At 45.0% G+C, this 19,104-nt stretch overlaps 1 protein-coding gene across 1 annotated transcript in view; it reads right to left on the bottom strand.

Annotated features, from left to right (window-relative positions):
• The window catches only part of LOC117360999 (TBC1 domain family member 10B-like), a 161,878-nt gene that overhangs the window by 15,225 nt on the left and 127,549 nt on the right, over positions 1-19,104 (bottom strand). The window contains exons 7-8 of the mRNA XM_033945743.1: positions 9,223-9,412; positions 8,805-8,959 (exon numbers count right to left, since the gene is read on the bottom strand). Coding sequence (XP_033801634.1) covers positions 8,805-8,959; positions 9,223-9,412 — 345 coding nt within the window. The remainder of the gene's footprint in view (positions 1-8,804; positions 8,960-9,222; positions 9,413-19,104) is intronic.

Below are 19,104 nucleotides of genomic sequence, written 5' to 3'. Positions count from 1 at the left end.
GCCTACCCTGGAAGCCCAAAAGGCCTGAGGAAACCTAGAATCCCTAACTAGAGATTCATGGGACTGGAGTAGATGTGTCTCCTGGACGAAACATACATCAGCCCGCAAGCGAAGCAGCTCCCTGTAGAAAGCTCGTCTCTTATTGGGGGAATTTAGACCCCCTGATATTATAAGAGACCAACCGGAATCCCTCCTTAATCCAATGAGAAGAATGGCAATGCAACCCCAACCCCTACCAACTTGTCCCCACATCTCCCGCTACCCCCCCCAACCCACTCCCCCACCCTCTCCCCCAAAGTGAGAGTCCACAGATCTCCCACCAGTACACAAGGAAGTGATCCATCCCCATGGCCCCTTACACAAACCCCACAACACAACACTAACTGTCAAATACAGTTCCCACAACAATCCCCAGAATTCAATCCGCCCACCCCCAAAGCCCCCCGCACCACACTTCTCACTCCCCCCTCCCCCACAGTACAACATTCCCCCACAGAACACCAATACATCTCTCCAACTTCCCCCTTCCCACCCTCCCCCAGAACCAGTCCATGGGCAACCCCCTCACAGTTCCTTTCCAAAACTCAAACCCAGGTACCCAGATCCAAGGAGGGGTCCGTACACACCCCCCCTGCAGATAGGGAAGTATTGAAAAAACTGGAACAATACAAGCACAGTCAGTCAGCCCTCAGGGGGGGGCACTGGATGTAGAAGCGGTAACTGGAAGAGGGTGTCCACCTCCTCGGCCGCCCCTCCCGCTCTGGGATCCTCTCTCCACTCGCTGCCATCGGGAGGGGGCGGTAGGCGCCACTCCGTTCAACACCGCTCCCCCAGCAGGAACAGCCTCCTCCGGGATCTCAATACCCGCTTGCTGCAACAGACCACGAGCTTCCTGCACTGTAGTAACTTTTGTATGAACTCCATTGATGGTAATCACCACCCCAAAAGGGTAGGTCCAGCGGTAGCGCAAATTACTACACTGCAATGCTTTGGTCACATCTCTGAACGCCCGACGTTTCTGGAGCGTGCCCGCAGCCAGGTCTTGATAGAACTCCAACCGATGGCCTTCCCATGTAACTGTGCCCATCTCCCGGGCTCTGCGGAAGATCTGTTCTTTAAGGGTAAAGCTCAGGAGGCAGAGTACGATATCTTTAGGTTGATCGGATGTCCGAGGTCCCAGAGCTCGATGTGCCCGCTTAAGTCCCGGCTCCAGGGTATCATCTTGTAAAAGCCACCTGATCAGCTTAATAGTAGTAGCACGCACATCTTTATACTCTGGTAAGTCCGTTAGGCCCCGCACCCTCAAATTATTACGCCGGGTGCGGTTCTCCAGGTCCTCAACTTTGTCCAGGAGAATTTGATAATCAGCAGAGGCAGTTTCCAAGGATCTTTGCACCCCGGTCACATTCTCCTCGCAGCTATCCAGCCGCATCTCCACAACCTCCACCCTGGTGCCCACCTCCACCAAATCAGTTCGCAACTCTTGCACCGCTTCCCGGACCTGCACAGCCACAGCCGAAATTTCAGATTTCACCTCAGTAATCCAACGCTGCATGTCCGCTTTAGTAAGCGGTTCCGGCGGGGCATCCACTTGCACGGGCTCAACCAGCATGTCAGCCCCACTCAATCGCGCCGCTTCTCCGCTGCTGGTCTCCGGGCCCGCACCGCCACGTGCTACCCGGCCCAGCGCCTGCTCCATCGTGTGCTGGCCGGGTTTGTCACCGGGTAATTTTTTGCGCGTTGCCATGGGGTTCCCCAATCCTTCGCACACCTCACCACCACTCGGGGAGTGGAAAAATGCGCCGTTTTCACAACTTTAAGCAGTTAGCTCGCCGGGCCCGAACGGTGCTTTCAGTTTAAGCTCCCATCTGCGGCGATGACGTCACTTCCTCTCCTTAATTCTAAAATTTTAATCTCTTTTTCTAAATTTAAAAATTGTTTTTTAATCTGTTTTTTAAGATAAGCCGAATAAGAAATTATTTGTCCTCTCATTGATGCCTTAAATGCATCCCATAATATTTCCCTAGAGATCTCATCTTTATCATTCAATTGAAAATAATCCTTCATTTTTGTTTGAAGATTCTCACAAAATATTGGATCAGCAAGCAATGTATTATCAAACTTCCAAATTGGTCTATTAGTATTTTGATCTGCAATCCTAATTTCAATCCATACCCCACCATGATCAGATAAAATGATTGGATCAATGGCAGCTTGTGTCACCTGATGTGCCAAGTTATTTGAAATAAAGATATAATCTATTCTTGAAAAAGAATTATGAACATGAGAACAAAAAGAAAATTCCCGTCCATCAAAATGAAGTATTCGCCAAATATCTGTCAAATCACAAGATTGTACCAAATTATCTAGTCCCATAGATTTCATAAATCTACTTGGGTTTTTATCCAATAGAGGATCCATAACAGCATTAAAATCCCCAGCTACTATTAGATTTGAAGTAGCCAGTGGCAAAATCAGTTGTTGAAGAGTCTTAAAAAATTCATTTTGGTTCGAATTAGGGGGGTATATATTAAACAACGTCATGGTAGTATTTCCCATGTTCATTTCCACATTTACCCATCTTCCATGAATATCTGATGCCTTTAATTTGAATGAAGCAGAGCATTTTTTATTCACTAGAATAGCAACACCCGCTTTTTTCCCTATAGCTGGTGAGAAAAAACAATGCTTGACCCAACCTCCTTCCAGTTTATTAGATTCAATATTTGAAAGGTGGGTCTCTTGTATAAAGCATATATCCGCATTTTGCCTCTTTAAAAATAATAATGCTTTTTTCCTTTTTATCATATGATTCAGACCATTAACATTCAAAGATAGTATTTTAAGATCCATTTATATTTTTAAAGTACAAATTTCCCAAAATTAAACAGTAAATACTTGTTTTTAATAACTTTTCCCAATACTTCAAATATTTTATAATATCCCCATCCCCACCTTCACCCAACCCTCCATTATATATTTGGATACGCAGATTGAGGTTAGGTTTAAATAACTCCCACAAGCTATTATCAAATTCAACTATAATTACTACAATTAAATTTCTTCTTTTTTTTTTTATATTCTAATCGGAGGAATCTATAAAAACTCAGGATCTATCCCAGAATTATATAAGAATTATAAAGGAATCTTTATCTATACTTGTCTATTTTTGAATCTTGAAGGTAATTATAAAATAATTTTACTAATCTTCAAAACATTAATATCAGGCGAACCTTCTTTTATATTTAGATATTTAACTCCATATCATACCCAACGTTCACTCCGCTCTTCTGCACAAAATCTTCTTTCGATACCTTCTTTGAAAGTGATCGGAACACGAAGAGCTGATATGTTTACAGTTATGGGGCCCCAATGGTGGAATGCCCTACCTCAATACATCAGAATAGAAAAAGATATTATTAAATTTAAAAAACTTTTGAAGTCATTTTTTTTCAATGACGTTTTTAACTTCTGATACCCTCTTCTCCTTTGAATAATTATTTTTAATATTTGCAAAATACTATCCACTGCCAGTGAAAACATTTATGTACCCTTCCCCTGTGTTTCTTTTCTTTTTTCTATCTATTAACTATACACAAGATTGTAACTTTTCCCCTCTTTTTCCATTCTAAATCATGTATGTTAATTTGTTTTAATTTTGTTTAATGTTACATGTTTTTATCTTATTGATTGTTTTGGGATTATGTACATCGCCTAGTAAACTTTAATAGGCGATTAATCAAACATCCAAATAAACTTGAAACTTGAAACTCAAGAAATTCCTGTAGTTTTTTGGGATCCGAGAAATTTTTAGTTGTATTATTTATTGTAACTTTCATTACTGCCGGATATAGGAGCCCATACCTAGCCCCCAGGGATCTTAATTAGGGTCTCAAGTCCAGAAATTGTTTTCTTCTCAATGCAGTTTCTCTTGCAAAGTCAGGGACTATATGTATTTTAGCGTCCTGACATCTGAGATTATTATTCTCTTTGGCTAGTTGACAAATTTCTATTGCTTGTTGATGTCTCAGGAGTTTGAAAATTAAAGTCCTTGGTCCCATTTGTGAGTTTTTCCTTTGAGTTGGTATCCTGTGTGCCCTTTCGATTTCTAATGCAGTTTTGAATTTTAATGGCAACACTTTAGGCAAAAATTGTTCCAAGAAAGTTATAGGGTCGTTTTTTTCCACCCCTTCCGGCATTCCGATAATTCTTAAATTATTTCTACGTTCACGGTTCCGGCTATCTTCAAAATCTCTTTTAATTTCTGTGACCTCTTTCCATATTGTCTTACTGTGTCTCATATCCATATTTAGTTGCTCCGAGTTTTCCTCCAGAATAGTTATTCTATTTTCTGTCACCTCCACTCTTTTAGTGAGGATTGCAGCATCGTCCATTGCCTTTTGTAGTTTTTTATTGCTGTCTAAAACAATCTCTTTAATTTGCCGTAATTCCTCCATAACGTCGGGGCTTTCATCTGATGGTAACGGCACCTTTGAAGGAGGAGTGCTAGGCTCCGGCTTTGATCTCTTGTTGCTTCCTGTACCGGATCCTCCAGCCACCGAGTCTCCTTTATTTTGTTTGCTAGATGCCATATTTTGATGTTATTTAGCTGTTTTTCTTTTAAAATTTAATTATTTTTGTAGTAATTTCTATAAATAAGGCTTGTATGCACGGAGCTACTCACTCACCCAACCATCAGAGTTCGCGTCCAAGCCACGCCCCCAAGGGTAAAATGTTTTTGATGGAAGCAGGATCTAACTTTCCTCAGCATGTGAAGGCTGAAAAAGCATTTTTTTTTTACCAAGGATTGAGGGTGGTCATTGAAAGACAATGTGGAATCAATGATGATGCCCAAGACCTTGCTCGAGAACTCAAGCTGCAGAGAGGAGCCAGAGGGTAGTGGGATGGAGGTGGGTAGGTGATCTAGTTTTGGACCGAGCCAAAGAAGTCTTGTTTTGGACTCATTCAATTTCATTTGCACAGTGTGGGCCCAGGATTGTAGGTTCATTATACAAGAGGATATGTTCTTAGACAGGTCGGTGAGGTTCAAATCGGTCTCGAGGAGGACGAGGATGTCGACTGCATAAGTGTAAATTGTTTCAAGGGGGGATAGGTGGAGGAGTTTTAGGGAGGATATATAGATGTTGAAAAGGATAGGGGATAGTGGAGAGCCTTGTGGGACTCCACAATTCGGTTTCCAGGGGGAAAACCTCTGGAGATTGGAAGAGAGCATCCACCAGTGGAGAGACTGTCTCAGCGAAGGAGTGACTGTAATGTGTTGAGAGAGTGGGTCGCAAGTCTGCGCCCACTGAGATGCCAGGGCCAACTGAGGAATTCTGAGGTGAAGTCTGGCAAAAGGAGTCATGTGAACGGTCGAGGCCATGTGTCTCGCAGAGAGTGAAGAAAGGGAAGACACTTTGTGGCAAAGCTGAAGAGCATCCAGACGCTGCTGAGGAAGGAATGCTCTGAGTTGGACAGTGTCCAGAACAGCTCCGATGAACTGTAGGTTCCGAAAGGGCTGAAGGTGGGATTTCGAATCCCAAGCTTTGTAGGAACCACGTAGTCCGTTGGGTCACTACAATAACCCCCTGAGATGTTGAATCTTTGATGAGCTAGTAGTCCAGGTAAGGGAACACCTGAAGACCATAGTTGCTGCCACCACCAATAGGCACTTGGTGAATACTCTTGGGAGATGATGCCAGGCTGAAAGGTAGCACTCTGTACTGAAAATGCAGATTCCCCATCCGAAATCTGAGGTACTGATGGGAGCTGGATGAATGGGGATGTGAGTGTAAGCCTCCTTGAGATCTAGAGAACATAATCAATCGTTCTGATCTAAAAGGGGATAAAGGGATGCCAGGGACAGCATGCGAAATTTGACTAAAAATTTGTTGAGAGCCCTGAGATCCAGTATGGGCCGCAGATTGCCCGTCTTCTTCAGAGTTAGGAAGTAACGGGAATAAAACCCCCTGCTCTGCTGTTCCAAGGGAGCTTGAGCTTCCTGAAGAAGAAGGGCAGTCTGGGATGGACTGGAAGGAAGCTCTGGTGAAATCTGAGTGAAATGAAGAGAGTATCCTTCCCTGATTATTGACAGAACCCAGAGGTCGGATGTAATGGTCTCCCATCGATGGTAAAAATGATGGAGATGACCTCCGATGAGAAGAGGAAAGGACAGAGGAAGTTATGCTCTGTTTGAGACAGTCAAAAAGGCTGAGAAGCCTTTGGTGCAGCAGAAGGCTGAGGTTTCTGTTGCTTCTGCTATTTTTGTGGTTTCTTGGGAGGTGCTTGAGTGTAAGGAGCTGCACTTGGAGGATAACGCCTCTGATGGGATGGAAGAGGTTGAGAAGGCTTGGAAGGAGCTGGCTTAGGCTTTGGTCTGATGATGGAAGCAAAAGATTTCTCATTCTCAGACAACTTCTTGGTGGCGGCCTCTATCGATTCATCAAAGAGGTCATTGCCTTCACAAGGAATATTGGTCAGATGATCCTGAATGTTGGGATCCATATCAACAGTGTGAAGTCAGGCAAGGCGGCGCATCACTACTGAGAAAGCAGTGACCCTCGAGGAAAGCTCTAAAGCATCATAAGATGACTGAAGGTGTAACCTGAGTTGTGCTAAAGTAGCAATGACTTGCTGGAACTCTAAAAGCCTGTATGAACCAAGGTCTTTAGAAAACCCAGGGAGTATATCAATAAAATACTTGAAATAAGTAGTAAAGATAAAATTATAATTTAAAAACCCTGGAGGCCATCATCGAATTTTGATAAAGACGACGGCCAAACTTGTCCATGGTCCTGCCCTCTCTGCCAGGAGGTACGGTAGCATAGACCCTGGAAGGATGACTCCTCTTTAAGGAAGATTCCACAAGAAGGGACTGATGAGATAGTTGCGAGTTCTCAAAGCCCTTGCAATGTACAGTTCTATACCTCGATTCCAACTTGCCTGAAACAGCAAGGTTGCGCTTGAAAGTTTGAGAAAGAAGCCTGTTAAGAGGGAGTTTGAGAGACTCCGCACTAGGCCGAGGTATACTCATTTCCTCCAAATACTCATTAGAGTACTTAGAACCAGAGTCCAATTTAAGATCCAGGTCCTCAGCCATTTGACAGAGGAAAGAAGAAAAGGACAAATGATCCGCAAGAGGATGGCCACGAGAGGGATTCGATGACCTTGAGGCACCTCGAGTGGAAAACGAAGGCGAAGCCTCCCTGGACTATTGATATCCCAGCAAATAAGCAGACTGGGATGAGGCACTGGGAGAAGCGGAGCCCTCAGGTTCTGCTATTGGTGTCCAGGATCGAGGAGTTGGAGGCCTCGAAGAGCTAGAAGGCCTGGACGAGGAAGGCTTCTCTCTGGAAGAGGACCTGCGCTTCGATGAGGGCCTCGACCGGCGATGAGAGTGCTGCCTGGAAGCAGGTCTCATGCGAGGCCGAGGAGATTTCACCCTATGCCTCGAAACGGGCAATGCCTTATGTGAGGATATAGGGCTGGAAGCTGTAGATCGGAGTCCCATAAACTCTGGGGTCTGGATCGAGGTATCTTGAAGCACTCCCAAAGACTCAGCTCCTTGTATGGAGTGTGAAGATTCCAGACGAGACACTTGTAAAGACTGGACTCCTTGCATAGTGTGTAGATTCAGCACGAGGCACAGGCAAGGACTCGACCTCTTGTGAGACTGCTGAATGCCCAGGCTGGACTGCAGGAAGCAGAGTTGAGGCAGGACTATATTTGGTCAGTAACTGAACAAATTACCACTCTAAAATGGTTTGGATGGTAGCCTGCAATTGTGGATCCGAATCTGAAACTGGACCACTTGCTGAGGCTATAGGCTCCAAGGAACGAAGAGGAAGAATGCTTCGACTTGGAGGAATGATGTTTGGCTAGCTTGAGGACCACCGCTGGAACTGTCTGCTGAGGTATCTGACCTGAGGGAAGCTCAGGAGAAAACCTGGCAGAGTTACTCGAGGTTGAAGACGTTCCAAATGAGGAAGGTCTGATGAGAGTCGAGGTCGAAATCGTGGAGGCAGGAGGACACCCCATAGCAGGCCTGACTGAATCGGAGGTTGAGGTCGAGGGTGTAGCAGGAGTTTCCATACCGAAAATCTTCTCCACTTGAACTCTACGACGTTTTGAGGGCTCGAGGTTGAAGGGAAGCACAGCGAACGCACGACTCTGGGCAATGGTCAGGCCCCAGACACTGAAGGCACCAGCAGTGTGGGTCAGTGAGGGAGATCGCACGCTGGCACTGGCTACACTTCTTGAAGCCCATGACCGGCGGGGACATAGAAGGAAAGATAGCCGCCGCAAAGTTGAAGTCTGCAGGCTGAGGGTGTACGACACGCGATGAAAAAAATTTAACTTTTTTTTAACAATTACCGAAAGAAAAGCATAGTGACAAGGTAATAAGTAAAAGAAAACACGAGCCACGGCGAGAGAAGGCACGAAGCAAACTAAGTTCAGCGCAGAGCGTCAATGACGGACTTCTTGGCTCCGTGGAAAACTGAGGAGACGAGCCCTGTGCTGGGCGGGAAGGCACTCAAGCATGCGCAGTGTGGCAGTCTCAAAACTTCTGAATTTCTTCAAGCAAGTCTGCTTGCGAGGCTGTCCGCATCCAGGCTCCGTGGATGACATCACCCACATGTGAGAATAGGCTGCCTGCTTGTCCTGGGATAAAGGCAGTCACACTAATATAGTACTTGTCGACAGATAAAGACCTGCATGGTCCATCCAGTCTGCCCAACAAGGTGGCCAGATTCAACTCAATGATGCAGTATTTCCTTCTGCAGGGAAGATTAATGACACATTACCTCATGGACGAGGAACTCTTCCTGCATATATTGTGTGGGCAAGTTCCTCAGCTTCTCCATAGTCTCGTACATTCCCTGACAACTGCGAAGTTTGTCTACTGAGCCCAGTGTATGCCGCAGAAGCGCTAATCCCACCCGGAAGATAATCTTCACTCCTGTAAAAAAAAGAAAGATAATCAGCGATGGAATTCCTGTCTCCTCCCATGGCCACCTTCATGCACATGAATGCATAAGACAAACGTGTATGCATGCATACCACATAAACATATAAAAATACATGTATGTGTACAAATGCACACACTGCTTTCCAACCCTCACCCTTATTGGATCTGCCTTCACCATTTTCAGAAGTGATTCAATCTTCCAGTATGACAAACTTCAAATTTTAATTTTAATCATCTCCCCAGGAGGGTCTTACCTTCACAGAAGAACATGTCCCAGACACGTAGCACTGATGCCCAAGGCAAGGTGCGGGAGAAGATGCACATAAACCATTCAGTCATATAGAGAATAGGGTCAATCTTGTACTTCTTCAGGTGGCGATAGGCCATGGGCGACACACGGCGTAGCAGTGCAAAAAAGATCTCCCCATCCAGTTGGATTGCTTCCTGCAGAAAGACGACAAAACATGTGATCAGGAATTACATACAAAAAAATGTCTGCTATGCCCTGACCAAAAGGCACTTCTTACTTAAGGAAGCCACTCAGTTAAAAGCTAATAACTGTTTTATACAAGAAAATCATTTATTACCATGTTATGAATATTTAATATTCCATAAGAGATAACCTAGGATATATTTAGAATCTAAGAAAATTAGGTAGATAAAAGTTAATGGAGTTGGTATTTTCATTTCTCATACCCTTACCCTGTGAATAATGGCATTTTTGGAAAATAGGGGAGTGCTATGATATGCTGAATTGGAATGGATAGTGTAGTGTGTAAGAAAAAAATATGAATGTTGTAGATTTTTCTACATATGAGATGCCTCCTTTTCATGTGATTCTGGGTAAATCTAGTTAGATGCATATGTGATAGTTAAGGCCATGTCCAATTAGAAGCTTATGAAAAGTTGGTATATAAATATAAACAAAGTGAATATGGATTGCGGCAAAGGCCAGAAAAATAACATTAGAGAATAACAGAAAAACACTAGGGGTTACTAGGAGGGAAAAAGTATATGTATTTTACTGGATTAAGCGAGATCATAGGGGAAATCCGGTATAGATATACAAAACACACTTATATAGGTATTAACTCCATTTTGTATTAATATGCCTCCATTTTGTTTTCTGTCTTTCTTTGTGCCTTTTCTTTGTCTAAAGAGTTCGCGCCAAAATATCCTCATGGCCTAATTCAAGGGTGTCCAACCTGCAGCCCAAGGGCTGCATGCGGCCCCATGAAGTATTTTATGCGGCCCTGGTCGAGGGCAATGCAGTGTTTTCCTCTGCTGCCCCTGGGTGTTTACCGTGTTGCCGGCTCCCTCCTCTGTCTTGCTGCAGCATTTGTGCGGCCCCAGAAACATTTTTTTCAGCCAATACAGCCCAGGGAAGCCAAAAGGTTGGACATCCCTGGCCTAATTGATAACAGATGTTCTTGAGCTAGTTAGTTTGGAGCATATTTGATTTCACATCCATGGCTGGGTATAGAAGAAAGTGAATATGTTCTAAAGTATTGAATACATGATAGATATGAGTGTGGTGTATTTGGGGCCCCGAATGTGTGTGAGAATGTGTTTGATTATGTGTGTGAATGTATGTTTAAACATGAGAATTGGTTTTGGAAAATTGTATTTTTATATATTAAACCTGAAGAAATCCTGAAAGGCAACATCTGCAGTTTGACCTATTTGACCTTTAAGCTAGCCTACCATAGAAACTTGTGTAGGGAGGGCTATTCAGCCCGCAAAGGAATTTCCATTCATGGAGGCTCCTTTAGCCCATATTGGGAGTTCTCGTTAGGAGAGGTTATATGTTTTTTTCCTTTTAGTGTCAGTGAAACTTGAAGCTGTCAGCGTTACAGAGTCTTGGTCACAAAGCTGGTTTGAGCTAAACTTTTAAAGAATTACTGAGAGAAAAAGTGTTCACAAAAATATAATTTGTTAAACTTTTCTTTAAGCTTAGTAACTATGTTAAAAGGAATGTTCTTTGTTCAAATAGATAAGGGCGGCCCTTTGCTGGCTGACCATTGGTATAAGAGGGTGATGTAAAGCACAGTTACTTACCGTAACAGGTGTTATCCAGGGACAGCAGGCAGCTATTCTCACATATGGATGACGTCACTGACGGAGCCCGGATGCGGATGCCTCGCAAGCAGACTTGCTTGAAGAAACTCAAAGTTTCGAGTTGCCCGCACCGCGCATGGGTTGTGAGAATAGCTGCCTGCTGTCCCTGGATAACACCTGTTATGGTAAGTAACTGTGCTTTATCCCAGGACAAGCAGGCAGGTATTCTCACATATGGGTGACCTCCAAGCTAACCAGAATGGGATGGTGGGAGTGTTGGCAATTTAGGAGAATAAATTTTGTAATACTGTTTGGCCAAACTGTCGGTGATGGGTCAAAAGCGTGTGAGGACAAAGGCACGCGGACAACTGAGCGCAGGGCTTAATCGCGTCGAAAAAAACCCGTATTTTAAAAGGGCTCTGACGGGGGTGGGTGGGGGGGAACCCCCCACTCTGCTTAATATGGATTGCGCTACCTCACGCTGCCATGTTGGAGGGGTGTGGGGAAAAAGTTAAGTTTCCAGTATAATGAAGGGGGTTACAACACCCCAAACCCCCCCAACGCCAGCGCGATCTCTATTAAGTAAAGTGTGGGGGTTCCCCCCGTCGGAGCCCTTTAAAATACATTTTTTCTTCGGCGTGATGAAGTCCTGCACTCAGCTGTCCGCGCTCGTTTGTCAGCGCGCCTTTGTCCTCGCGCGCTTTAGACTATGAATCAAAATATCCATCCCGTCTGGAAAAAGTATCCAGACAATAGTGAGAAGTGAAGGTATGAACCAAGGACCAAGTAGCAGCCTTACACATTTCCTCAATAGGTGTAGATCTGAGGAAAGCTACTGAAGCTGCCATTGCTCTGACTTTATGGGCTGTGACTTTACTGTGAAGGGGTAATCCAACCTGGACATAGCAGAAAGAGATACAAGCCGCCATCCAGTTGGAGATGGTACGCTTAGAAATAGGATGGCCCAACTTATTTGGATCGAAGGAAACAAAAAGTTGAGGAGCAGTTCTGTGTGGTTTGGTGCGTTCCAAGTAGAAGGCCAAAGCACATTTACACTCCAGAGTATGAAGAGCTGATTCTTCAGGATGAGAATGAGGCTTTGGAAAAAATACTGGAAAGATGATGGATTGGTTGAGATGAAATTCCGAGACCACTTTAGGTAGGAATTTAGGATGAGTACGAAGAACCACCTTGTCATGATGGAACACAGTGAATGGTGGGTCAGTTACTAAAGCTTGCAGTTCACTGACTCTTCGAGTGGAAGTGAGGGCTATGAGAAACACCACTTTCCAAGTGAGATACTTCAGATGAGCCTTATCGACTGGTTCAAATGGAGGCTTCATGAGTTGAGAAAGGACAACATTGAGGTCCCAAACCACAGGAGGCGGTTTGAAAGGAGGGTTAACATTAAAGAGTCCTTTCATAAATTTGGAAACCACTGGATGTGCAGAGAGGGGTTTCCCTTCAATAGGGTGATGGAAAGCCGCAATTGCACTGAGATGGACTTGGATAGATGTAGACTTGGGCCAGAATTGGATAAGTGCAACAAGTAGTCCAAAACAGAAGATAAGGAGGAATGCTGAGGCTCCGTATGATGAGAAAAACACCACGTAGAAAATCTAGACCACTTTTGGTGATAGCATTGTCTAGTTGTAGGCTTCCTAGAAGCTTCTAAGACATCACTTACAGATTGAGAAAACTGAAGAGGAGTTACGTTGAAAGGTACCAAGCTGTCAGGTGTAGAGACTGCAGGTTGGGATGAAGCAGAAATCCTTGACTCTGTGTAAGCAGAGAAGGAAAAACTGGTAGAAGGTATGGCTCCCTGGTGCTGAGTCAAAGTAGAAGGAAGTACCAAGGTTGTCTTGGACACCGAGGAGCGATTAGAATCATGGTGGCATGATCGTTCTTCAACTTGACCAGAGTCTTGAGAATGAGAGGGAATGGAGGGAATGCGTAGAGGAAGAGATTCGTCCATTACAGAAGAAAAGCATCTGCCTCGAGGCGGTGAGGAGAGTATATCCTGGAGCAGAACTGAGGCAGTTTGAAGTTGTGGGGAGCCGAAAGTGGTCTATCTGAGGGGTTCTCCATTGTGAAAAAATTTGATGAAGAGGCGAGGAATGGAGAGTCCATTCGTGAGGTTGCAGATGACTCAAGTTGTCCGCCATTCTTCGCCCCTTGAATGTAGACAGCTTTGAGGAAGGTGTTGTGGCGGATTGCCCAGTCCCAAACCTTCAGCGCTTCTTGACAAAGGGAGGCAGAGCCGGTCCCTCCTTGTTTGTTGGCATAATACATGGCGACTTGGTTGTCCGTCCGGATGAGGACCACTTGGTCGCGAAGATGTTGAAAAGCATTGAGAGCCTTGAAAATCGCTCCGAGTTCCAACAGATTTATGTGACATTGACGATCTGTACTGGTCCAGTGGCCTTGAGTACGGAGACCATCTAGATGAGCACCCCAAGCGTAGGTCGAAGAGTCTGTCGTGAGGACCTTCTGATGAGGGGGAGTTTGAAAAAGCAAGCCTCTGGAAAGATTAGAAGAGAGCATCCATCAACGGAGAGACTTCTTGAAGTTTCAAGTTTATTGAAATTTTGATTTACACGCAATATCAAATATTTTCAATGCGTATAACAAAAATAAATAAATCATTTAAACAATAGACATAAAAACATATTCATAAATAAAAAAAATACATAAGGAATACAGGGATAAAATTACATTTGTTTAAAGTAAAAAAAAAACCCAAAAGAAAAACATTTAAGGAAGAACAACATCAGGAAAGGTATATAAAAAAAATAAAAGGAAGGAGTGACTGAAATGTGTCGGGAAGGAGTGTTGCAAACTTGCGTCCATTGAGATGCCAGGGTCCACTGAGGAATTCTGAGGTGAAGTCTGGCAAAAGGAGTCACATGGAGGCCATGTGACCCAGAAGTACCATCATGTGTCTCGCTGAGATGGAAGAGCGGGAAGACACTGTATGACAGAGATGAAGAAGAGCTTCCAGACATTGTTGTGGAAGGAATGCTCTGAGTTGGACAGCGTCCAGAACAGCTCCAATGAATTGTAGAGTCTGTGAGGGCTGAAGTTGAGATTTGGGAAAGTTGATTTTGAATCCCAAACTTTGTAGGAACCAGGTAGTCCGTTGGGTTGCTACAATAACCCCTTGAGATGTGGAATCTTTTATGAACCAGTTGTCAAGGTAGGGAAATACCTGAAGACCATGATTCCGGAGAGCTGCCGCTACCACTACCAGGCACTTGGAACACTCTGGGAGACGAGGCCAGGCTGAAGGGTAGTACTCTGTATTGATAATGCAGATTCTCCACCCGAAATCTGAGATATTGACGGGAGGCCGGTTGAATGGGGATATGAGTGTAGGCCTCCTTGAGATCCAGAGAGCATAACCAGTCGTTATGCTCGAGAAGGGGATAAAGAGATGCCAGGGACAACATTCTTTGACTAGAAATTTGTTGAGGGCACTGAGATCCAGAATGGGTCGCAGATCCACTCCTTGGTAAAAAAAAAATGCTTCTTCAGCCTTCATATGCTAAGGAAAGTCAGACCCTACTTTCATCAAAAACACTTTGCCGTCCTAGTACAATCCATCATCCTTTCCAGATTGGACTATTGCAATTCTATCTACCTCAGCCTAATCAAGAAAAGCCTCCATAGACTTCAGCGGATTCAGAACGCCGCAGCTAAGCTTACTTTCGCAAAAAGCAAATTTGATCACGTCTCGCCACTCCTGTCTAAGCTCCATTGGCTCCCAATAATCCCCAGGATCCACTTCAAATGTGCATGGCTAGCTTTCAAGATCCTACATGGCATCCTTCCTGCCGGTATTCCCCTTTCCTGGAACTCCGCAACTCCTACCTCCTCCAGATCCTCCCAAACTCTTAAACTATCTTTCCCTTCCACAAAAGGCATCTCACATGCAGGCAAACTAGGGTCATCCCTCCCCTTTAGAATCACTGAGCTCTGGAATAACCTTACCTCCCGCTCCAAACCTCAAGCTCCCTCCAACTCTTCCATAAACACCTAAAAACCTGGCTATTCTCAAAACTGTAACATTTCCCTCTCTTTGGCCTCTCCTACCCATCCCCACTCTCTTACACCTAATCCTTAAACCCTCCACTGGAGTTCCTTTCTCATCCTAAATTCTGTAATCCGTGCCGAGCTCTGTGTCTACGGAGATGGTGCGGTATATAAACCTAAAGTTTAGTTTAGTTTAGATCGCCCGTCTTCTTCGGAACAAGGAAGTAACGGGAGTAAAACCCCCTGTTCTGCTGTTCTAAGGGAATTGGATCGATGGCATGGAGAGAAAGCAGAGCTTGAGCTTCTTGAAGAAGGGCAGTCTGGGATGGATTGGAAGGATACTCTCTTGGAGGAAGCTCTGGTGGAACCTGAGTGAAATGAAGAGAGTATCCTTCTCTGATGATGGTAAGCACCCAGAGGTCGGATGTAATTATCGTCCATTGGTTGTAAAAATGATAGAGACAACCTCCTACAGGGGGAAAAGGAGACAGAGACAGAACGGTGGAGGTTTTGCTCTGTTGTAAACAGTCAAAAAGGCTGAGAAGCCTTAGGTGCAGCAGAAGGTTGGGGTTTCTGTTGCTTCTGAGGTTGCTGTTTTTTCAGAGGAGGGCGAGTATAAGGAGCCGGCTTTGGAGCAAAACGCCTTTGATAGATAAGAGCAGGGCGTGCAGGCTTGGCAGGAGCTGGCTTTGGCTTATGTCTGACAATCGAAGCAAATGATTTTTCATGGTCAGATAATTTCTTGGTGGCTGCCTCGATGGATTCATCAAAGAAATCGGTGCCCTCACAAGGAATGTTAGCCAAGTGGTTTTGAAGGTTAGAGTCCATGTCAATGGTACGAAGCCAGGCAAGATGATGCATAGCTTCAGAGCAAGCAGCCGCTCGGGCAGATAACTCGAAGGCATCATAAGATGATTGGAGGAGATGCAGATGATATTGAGAGAAAGAAGCAATGACTTCCTGAAACTCAAAATGCATTTGGGTATCCAAATAATCCAAAAATTTTGTTAGAAGAGAAAGAAGAAATTCAAAGTAAGTGATGAAATAAAAATTATATTTGAGGACTTTAGAGGACATCATAGCATTCTGGTAAATGCGACGTCCATAGTTTTCCCTTCCCTTCCAGGAGGGACAGTGGGGTAAACATAAGAACATAAGAAGTTGCCTCCGCTGAGGCAGACCAGAGGTCCATCTTGCCCAGCGGTCTGCTCCCGCGACGGCCCATCAGGCCTATTGCCTGAACAGTGGTCCAGACTAATTTTGTAACTTACCTCTAATCCTATCCGTATAACCTACCTCTATTCCTATCTGTACCCCTCAATCCCTTTGTCCTCCAGGTACCTATCCAAACCTTCTTTGAAGCCCTGTAGTGTGCTCCTGCTTATCACATCCTCCGGTAGCGCGTTCCATGTATCCACCACCCTCTGGGTAAAAAAGAACTTCCTGGCGTTTGTTCTAAACCTTTCCCCTTTCAATTTCTCTAAGTGCCCCCTTGTACTTGTGGTTCCCCATAATTTGAAAAATCTGTCCCTGTCTACGTTTTCTACGCCCTTCATGATCTTGAAGGTTTCTATCATGTCTCCTCTAAGTCTCCGCTTTTCCAGGGAGAAAAGCCCCAGCTTTTTCAGTCTGTCAGTATATGAGAGGTCCTCCATATCCTTTATTAGCTTAGTTGCTCTTCTCTGGACTCTCTCAAGTGCCGCCATGTCCTTCTTGAGGTACGGCGACCAGTACTGGACACAGTACTCCAGGTGCGGGCGCACCATTGCATGATACAGTGGCAGGATGACTTCCCTCATCCTGGTCGTGATACCCTTCTTAATGATACCCAACATTTTGTTTGCTTTCTTGAGGCTGTGGCGCACTGCGCCGACGTCTTCAAGGTTGTGTCTACCATCACTCCTAGGTCTCTTTCAAGGTTGATCACCCCTAGCGGTGATCCCCCATTTTGTAAGTGAACATCGGGATCTTTTTCCCTACATGCATGACCTTGCATTTCCCTATGTTGAAGCTCATTTGCCACTATTTGGCCCACTCTTCCAGCGTTGTCAGATCTTTTTGGAGATCTTTGCAGTTCTCCATGTTATTAGCCCTGCTGTATAGTTTGGTGTCATCCGCAAATTTAATAACCTCACATTTTGTTCCTGCCTCCAGGTCGTTAACAAATATATTGAACAGGAGCGGTCCCAGCACTGACCCCTGCGGAACTCCGCTCTTGACCCATTGCCAGTCTGAGTAATGGCCCTTTACTCCAACCTTCTGTTTCCTGTCCGCCAGCCAGTTTTTGATCCATCAGTGAACCTCCCCTTGCATCCCGTGGTTCCATAGCTTCCTTAGCAGTCTTTCGTATGGTACCTTGTCGAAGGCTTTTTGGAAGTCAAGGTAAATGATGTCTATGGATTCCCCTTTATCCACCTGGCTGTTTACCCCCTCAAAGTATAATAAGTTCGTGAGGCATGACCTGCCCTTGCAGAAGCCATGCTGGCTCGACTTTAGTAGCCCATTTTTTTCGATGTGTTCCCAGATGCTGTCTTTAATCAGCGCTTCCATCATCTTTCCCGGGACCGAGGTCAAGCTCACCAGCCTGTAGTTTCCTGGGTCTCCCCTTGAGCCTTTCTTGAAGATGGGCGTGACATTTGCTATTTTCCAGTCTTCCGGAATCTCTCCAGTTTTTAAGGATAGGTTGCATATTTGTCGAAGTGGTTCAGCTATTTCATTCCTTAGTTCCTTGAGTACCCTTGGGTGAATGCCGTCCGGACCTGGCGATTTGTCGCTCTTTAGCCTGTCTATCTGCCTGAGGACATCCACCTTGCTCACCTCTAGTTGGACCAGATTTTCATCCTGATCTCTCTTTACGATCTCCTCGGGCTCCGGAATGTTGGTTGTGTCCTCCCTTGTGAAAACTGACGTGAAGAACTCGTTTAACCTGTCAGCTATCTCCTTTTCCTCTTTTACCACTCCCTTTCTGTCTCCATCATCTAAGGGTCCCACTTCCTCCCTTGCTGGTTGCTTCCCCTTGACGTACCTGAAGAATGATTTGAAGTTTGTTGCTTCCCCTGCCAGTCTCTCTTCTTATTCTCTTTTTGCTTTCCTAACCACTCGGTGACACTCCTTTTGGTGTTTTTTATGTTCCTTTTGGTTGCCCTCTGATTGGTCCTTTTTCCATTTTTTGAATGATGCCTTCTTGTCACTTATCGCCTTTTTCACTGCATTTGTTATCCACATTAGGTTTTTTGTTCTATTTTTTTTTTTTTTTTGCACCCTTTCCTTGCACCCTTTCCTGAACTTGGGGACGCACAGGTTTTGTGCTTCGTGCACCGTGCCCTTGAATAGGGTCCAGGCGTTTTCTATGGACTCCATCTTCCTTGCGGTGTCGTTGAGTTTCTTTCCCACAATTTTCCTCATGGCATCATAATTCCCTTTTTTGAAGTTCAGTGCTGTCGTTGTAGTTCTTTTCACCTTTGCTGATCCAATTTCTAGCCTGTACTGGATCGTGTTGTGATCGCTGTTTCCTAGTGGGGCTAGTACCGCCACCTCCTTAGCGGGTCCCCCTAGTCCGTTGAAGATTAGGTCAAGAGTGGCATCTCCCCGTGTTGGTTCCATGACCAGCTGTTCTATGAAACAGTCCCTCGTGACCTCCAGGAATTTGGTCTCCCTCCTGCAGTTTGAGTGCCCGATACTCCAGTCTATTCCCGGGTAGTTGAAGTCCCCCATAACCACCGCACTTCCGCTTTTGCATACCTGCCTCAGTTCAGCCTCCAGATCCTAGTCGATTTCTTCCGTTTGTCCAGGTGGGCGATAGTACAGACCCAATTTTATGTCTGCTCCAGTTCCTCCGGATAGTTTAACCCATAGTGATTCCAAGTCATCCGCCCTTACTGCTGTTTCCATCCTGGTTGAAGGTATGGAATCCTTTATATATAGCGCTATTTCTTCACCCTTTTTGTGTGACCTATCTCTCCTGTAGAGTTTGAACCCTGGTAAAGCCACATCCCATTTATTGTCATCTGTCCACCACGTTTTTGTGACTCCAATTATGTCTAGGC

The sequence above is a fragment of the Geotrypetes seraphini genome, chromosome 5 (genome assembly GCF_902459505.1).
Source record: "Geotrypetes seraphini chromosome 5, aGeoSer1.1, whole genome shotgun sequence".
In the NCBI taxonomy this organism is placed as follows: Eukaryota; Metazoa; Chordata; class Amphibia; order Gymnophiona; family Dermophiidae; genus Geotrypetes; species Geotrypetes seraphini.
Note: the sequence above shows the minus strand (reverse complement) of the source record. Positions and strands in the feature narration are given on the sequence as shown.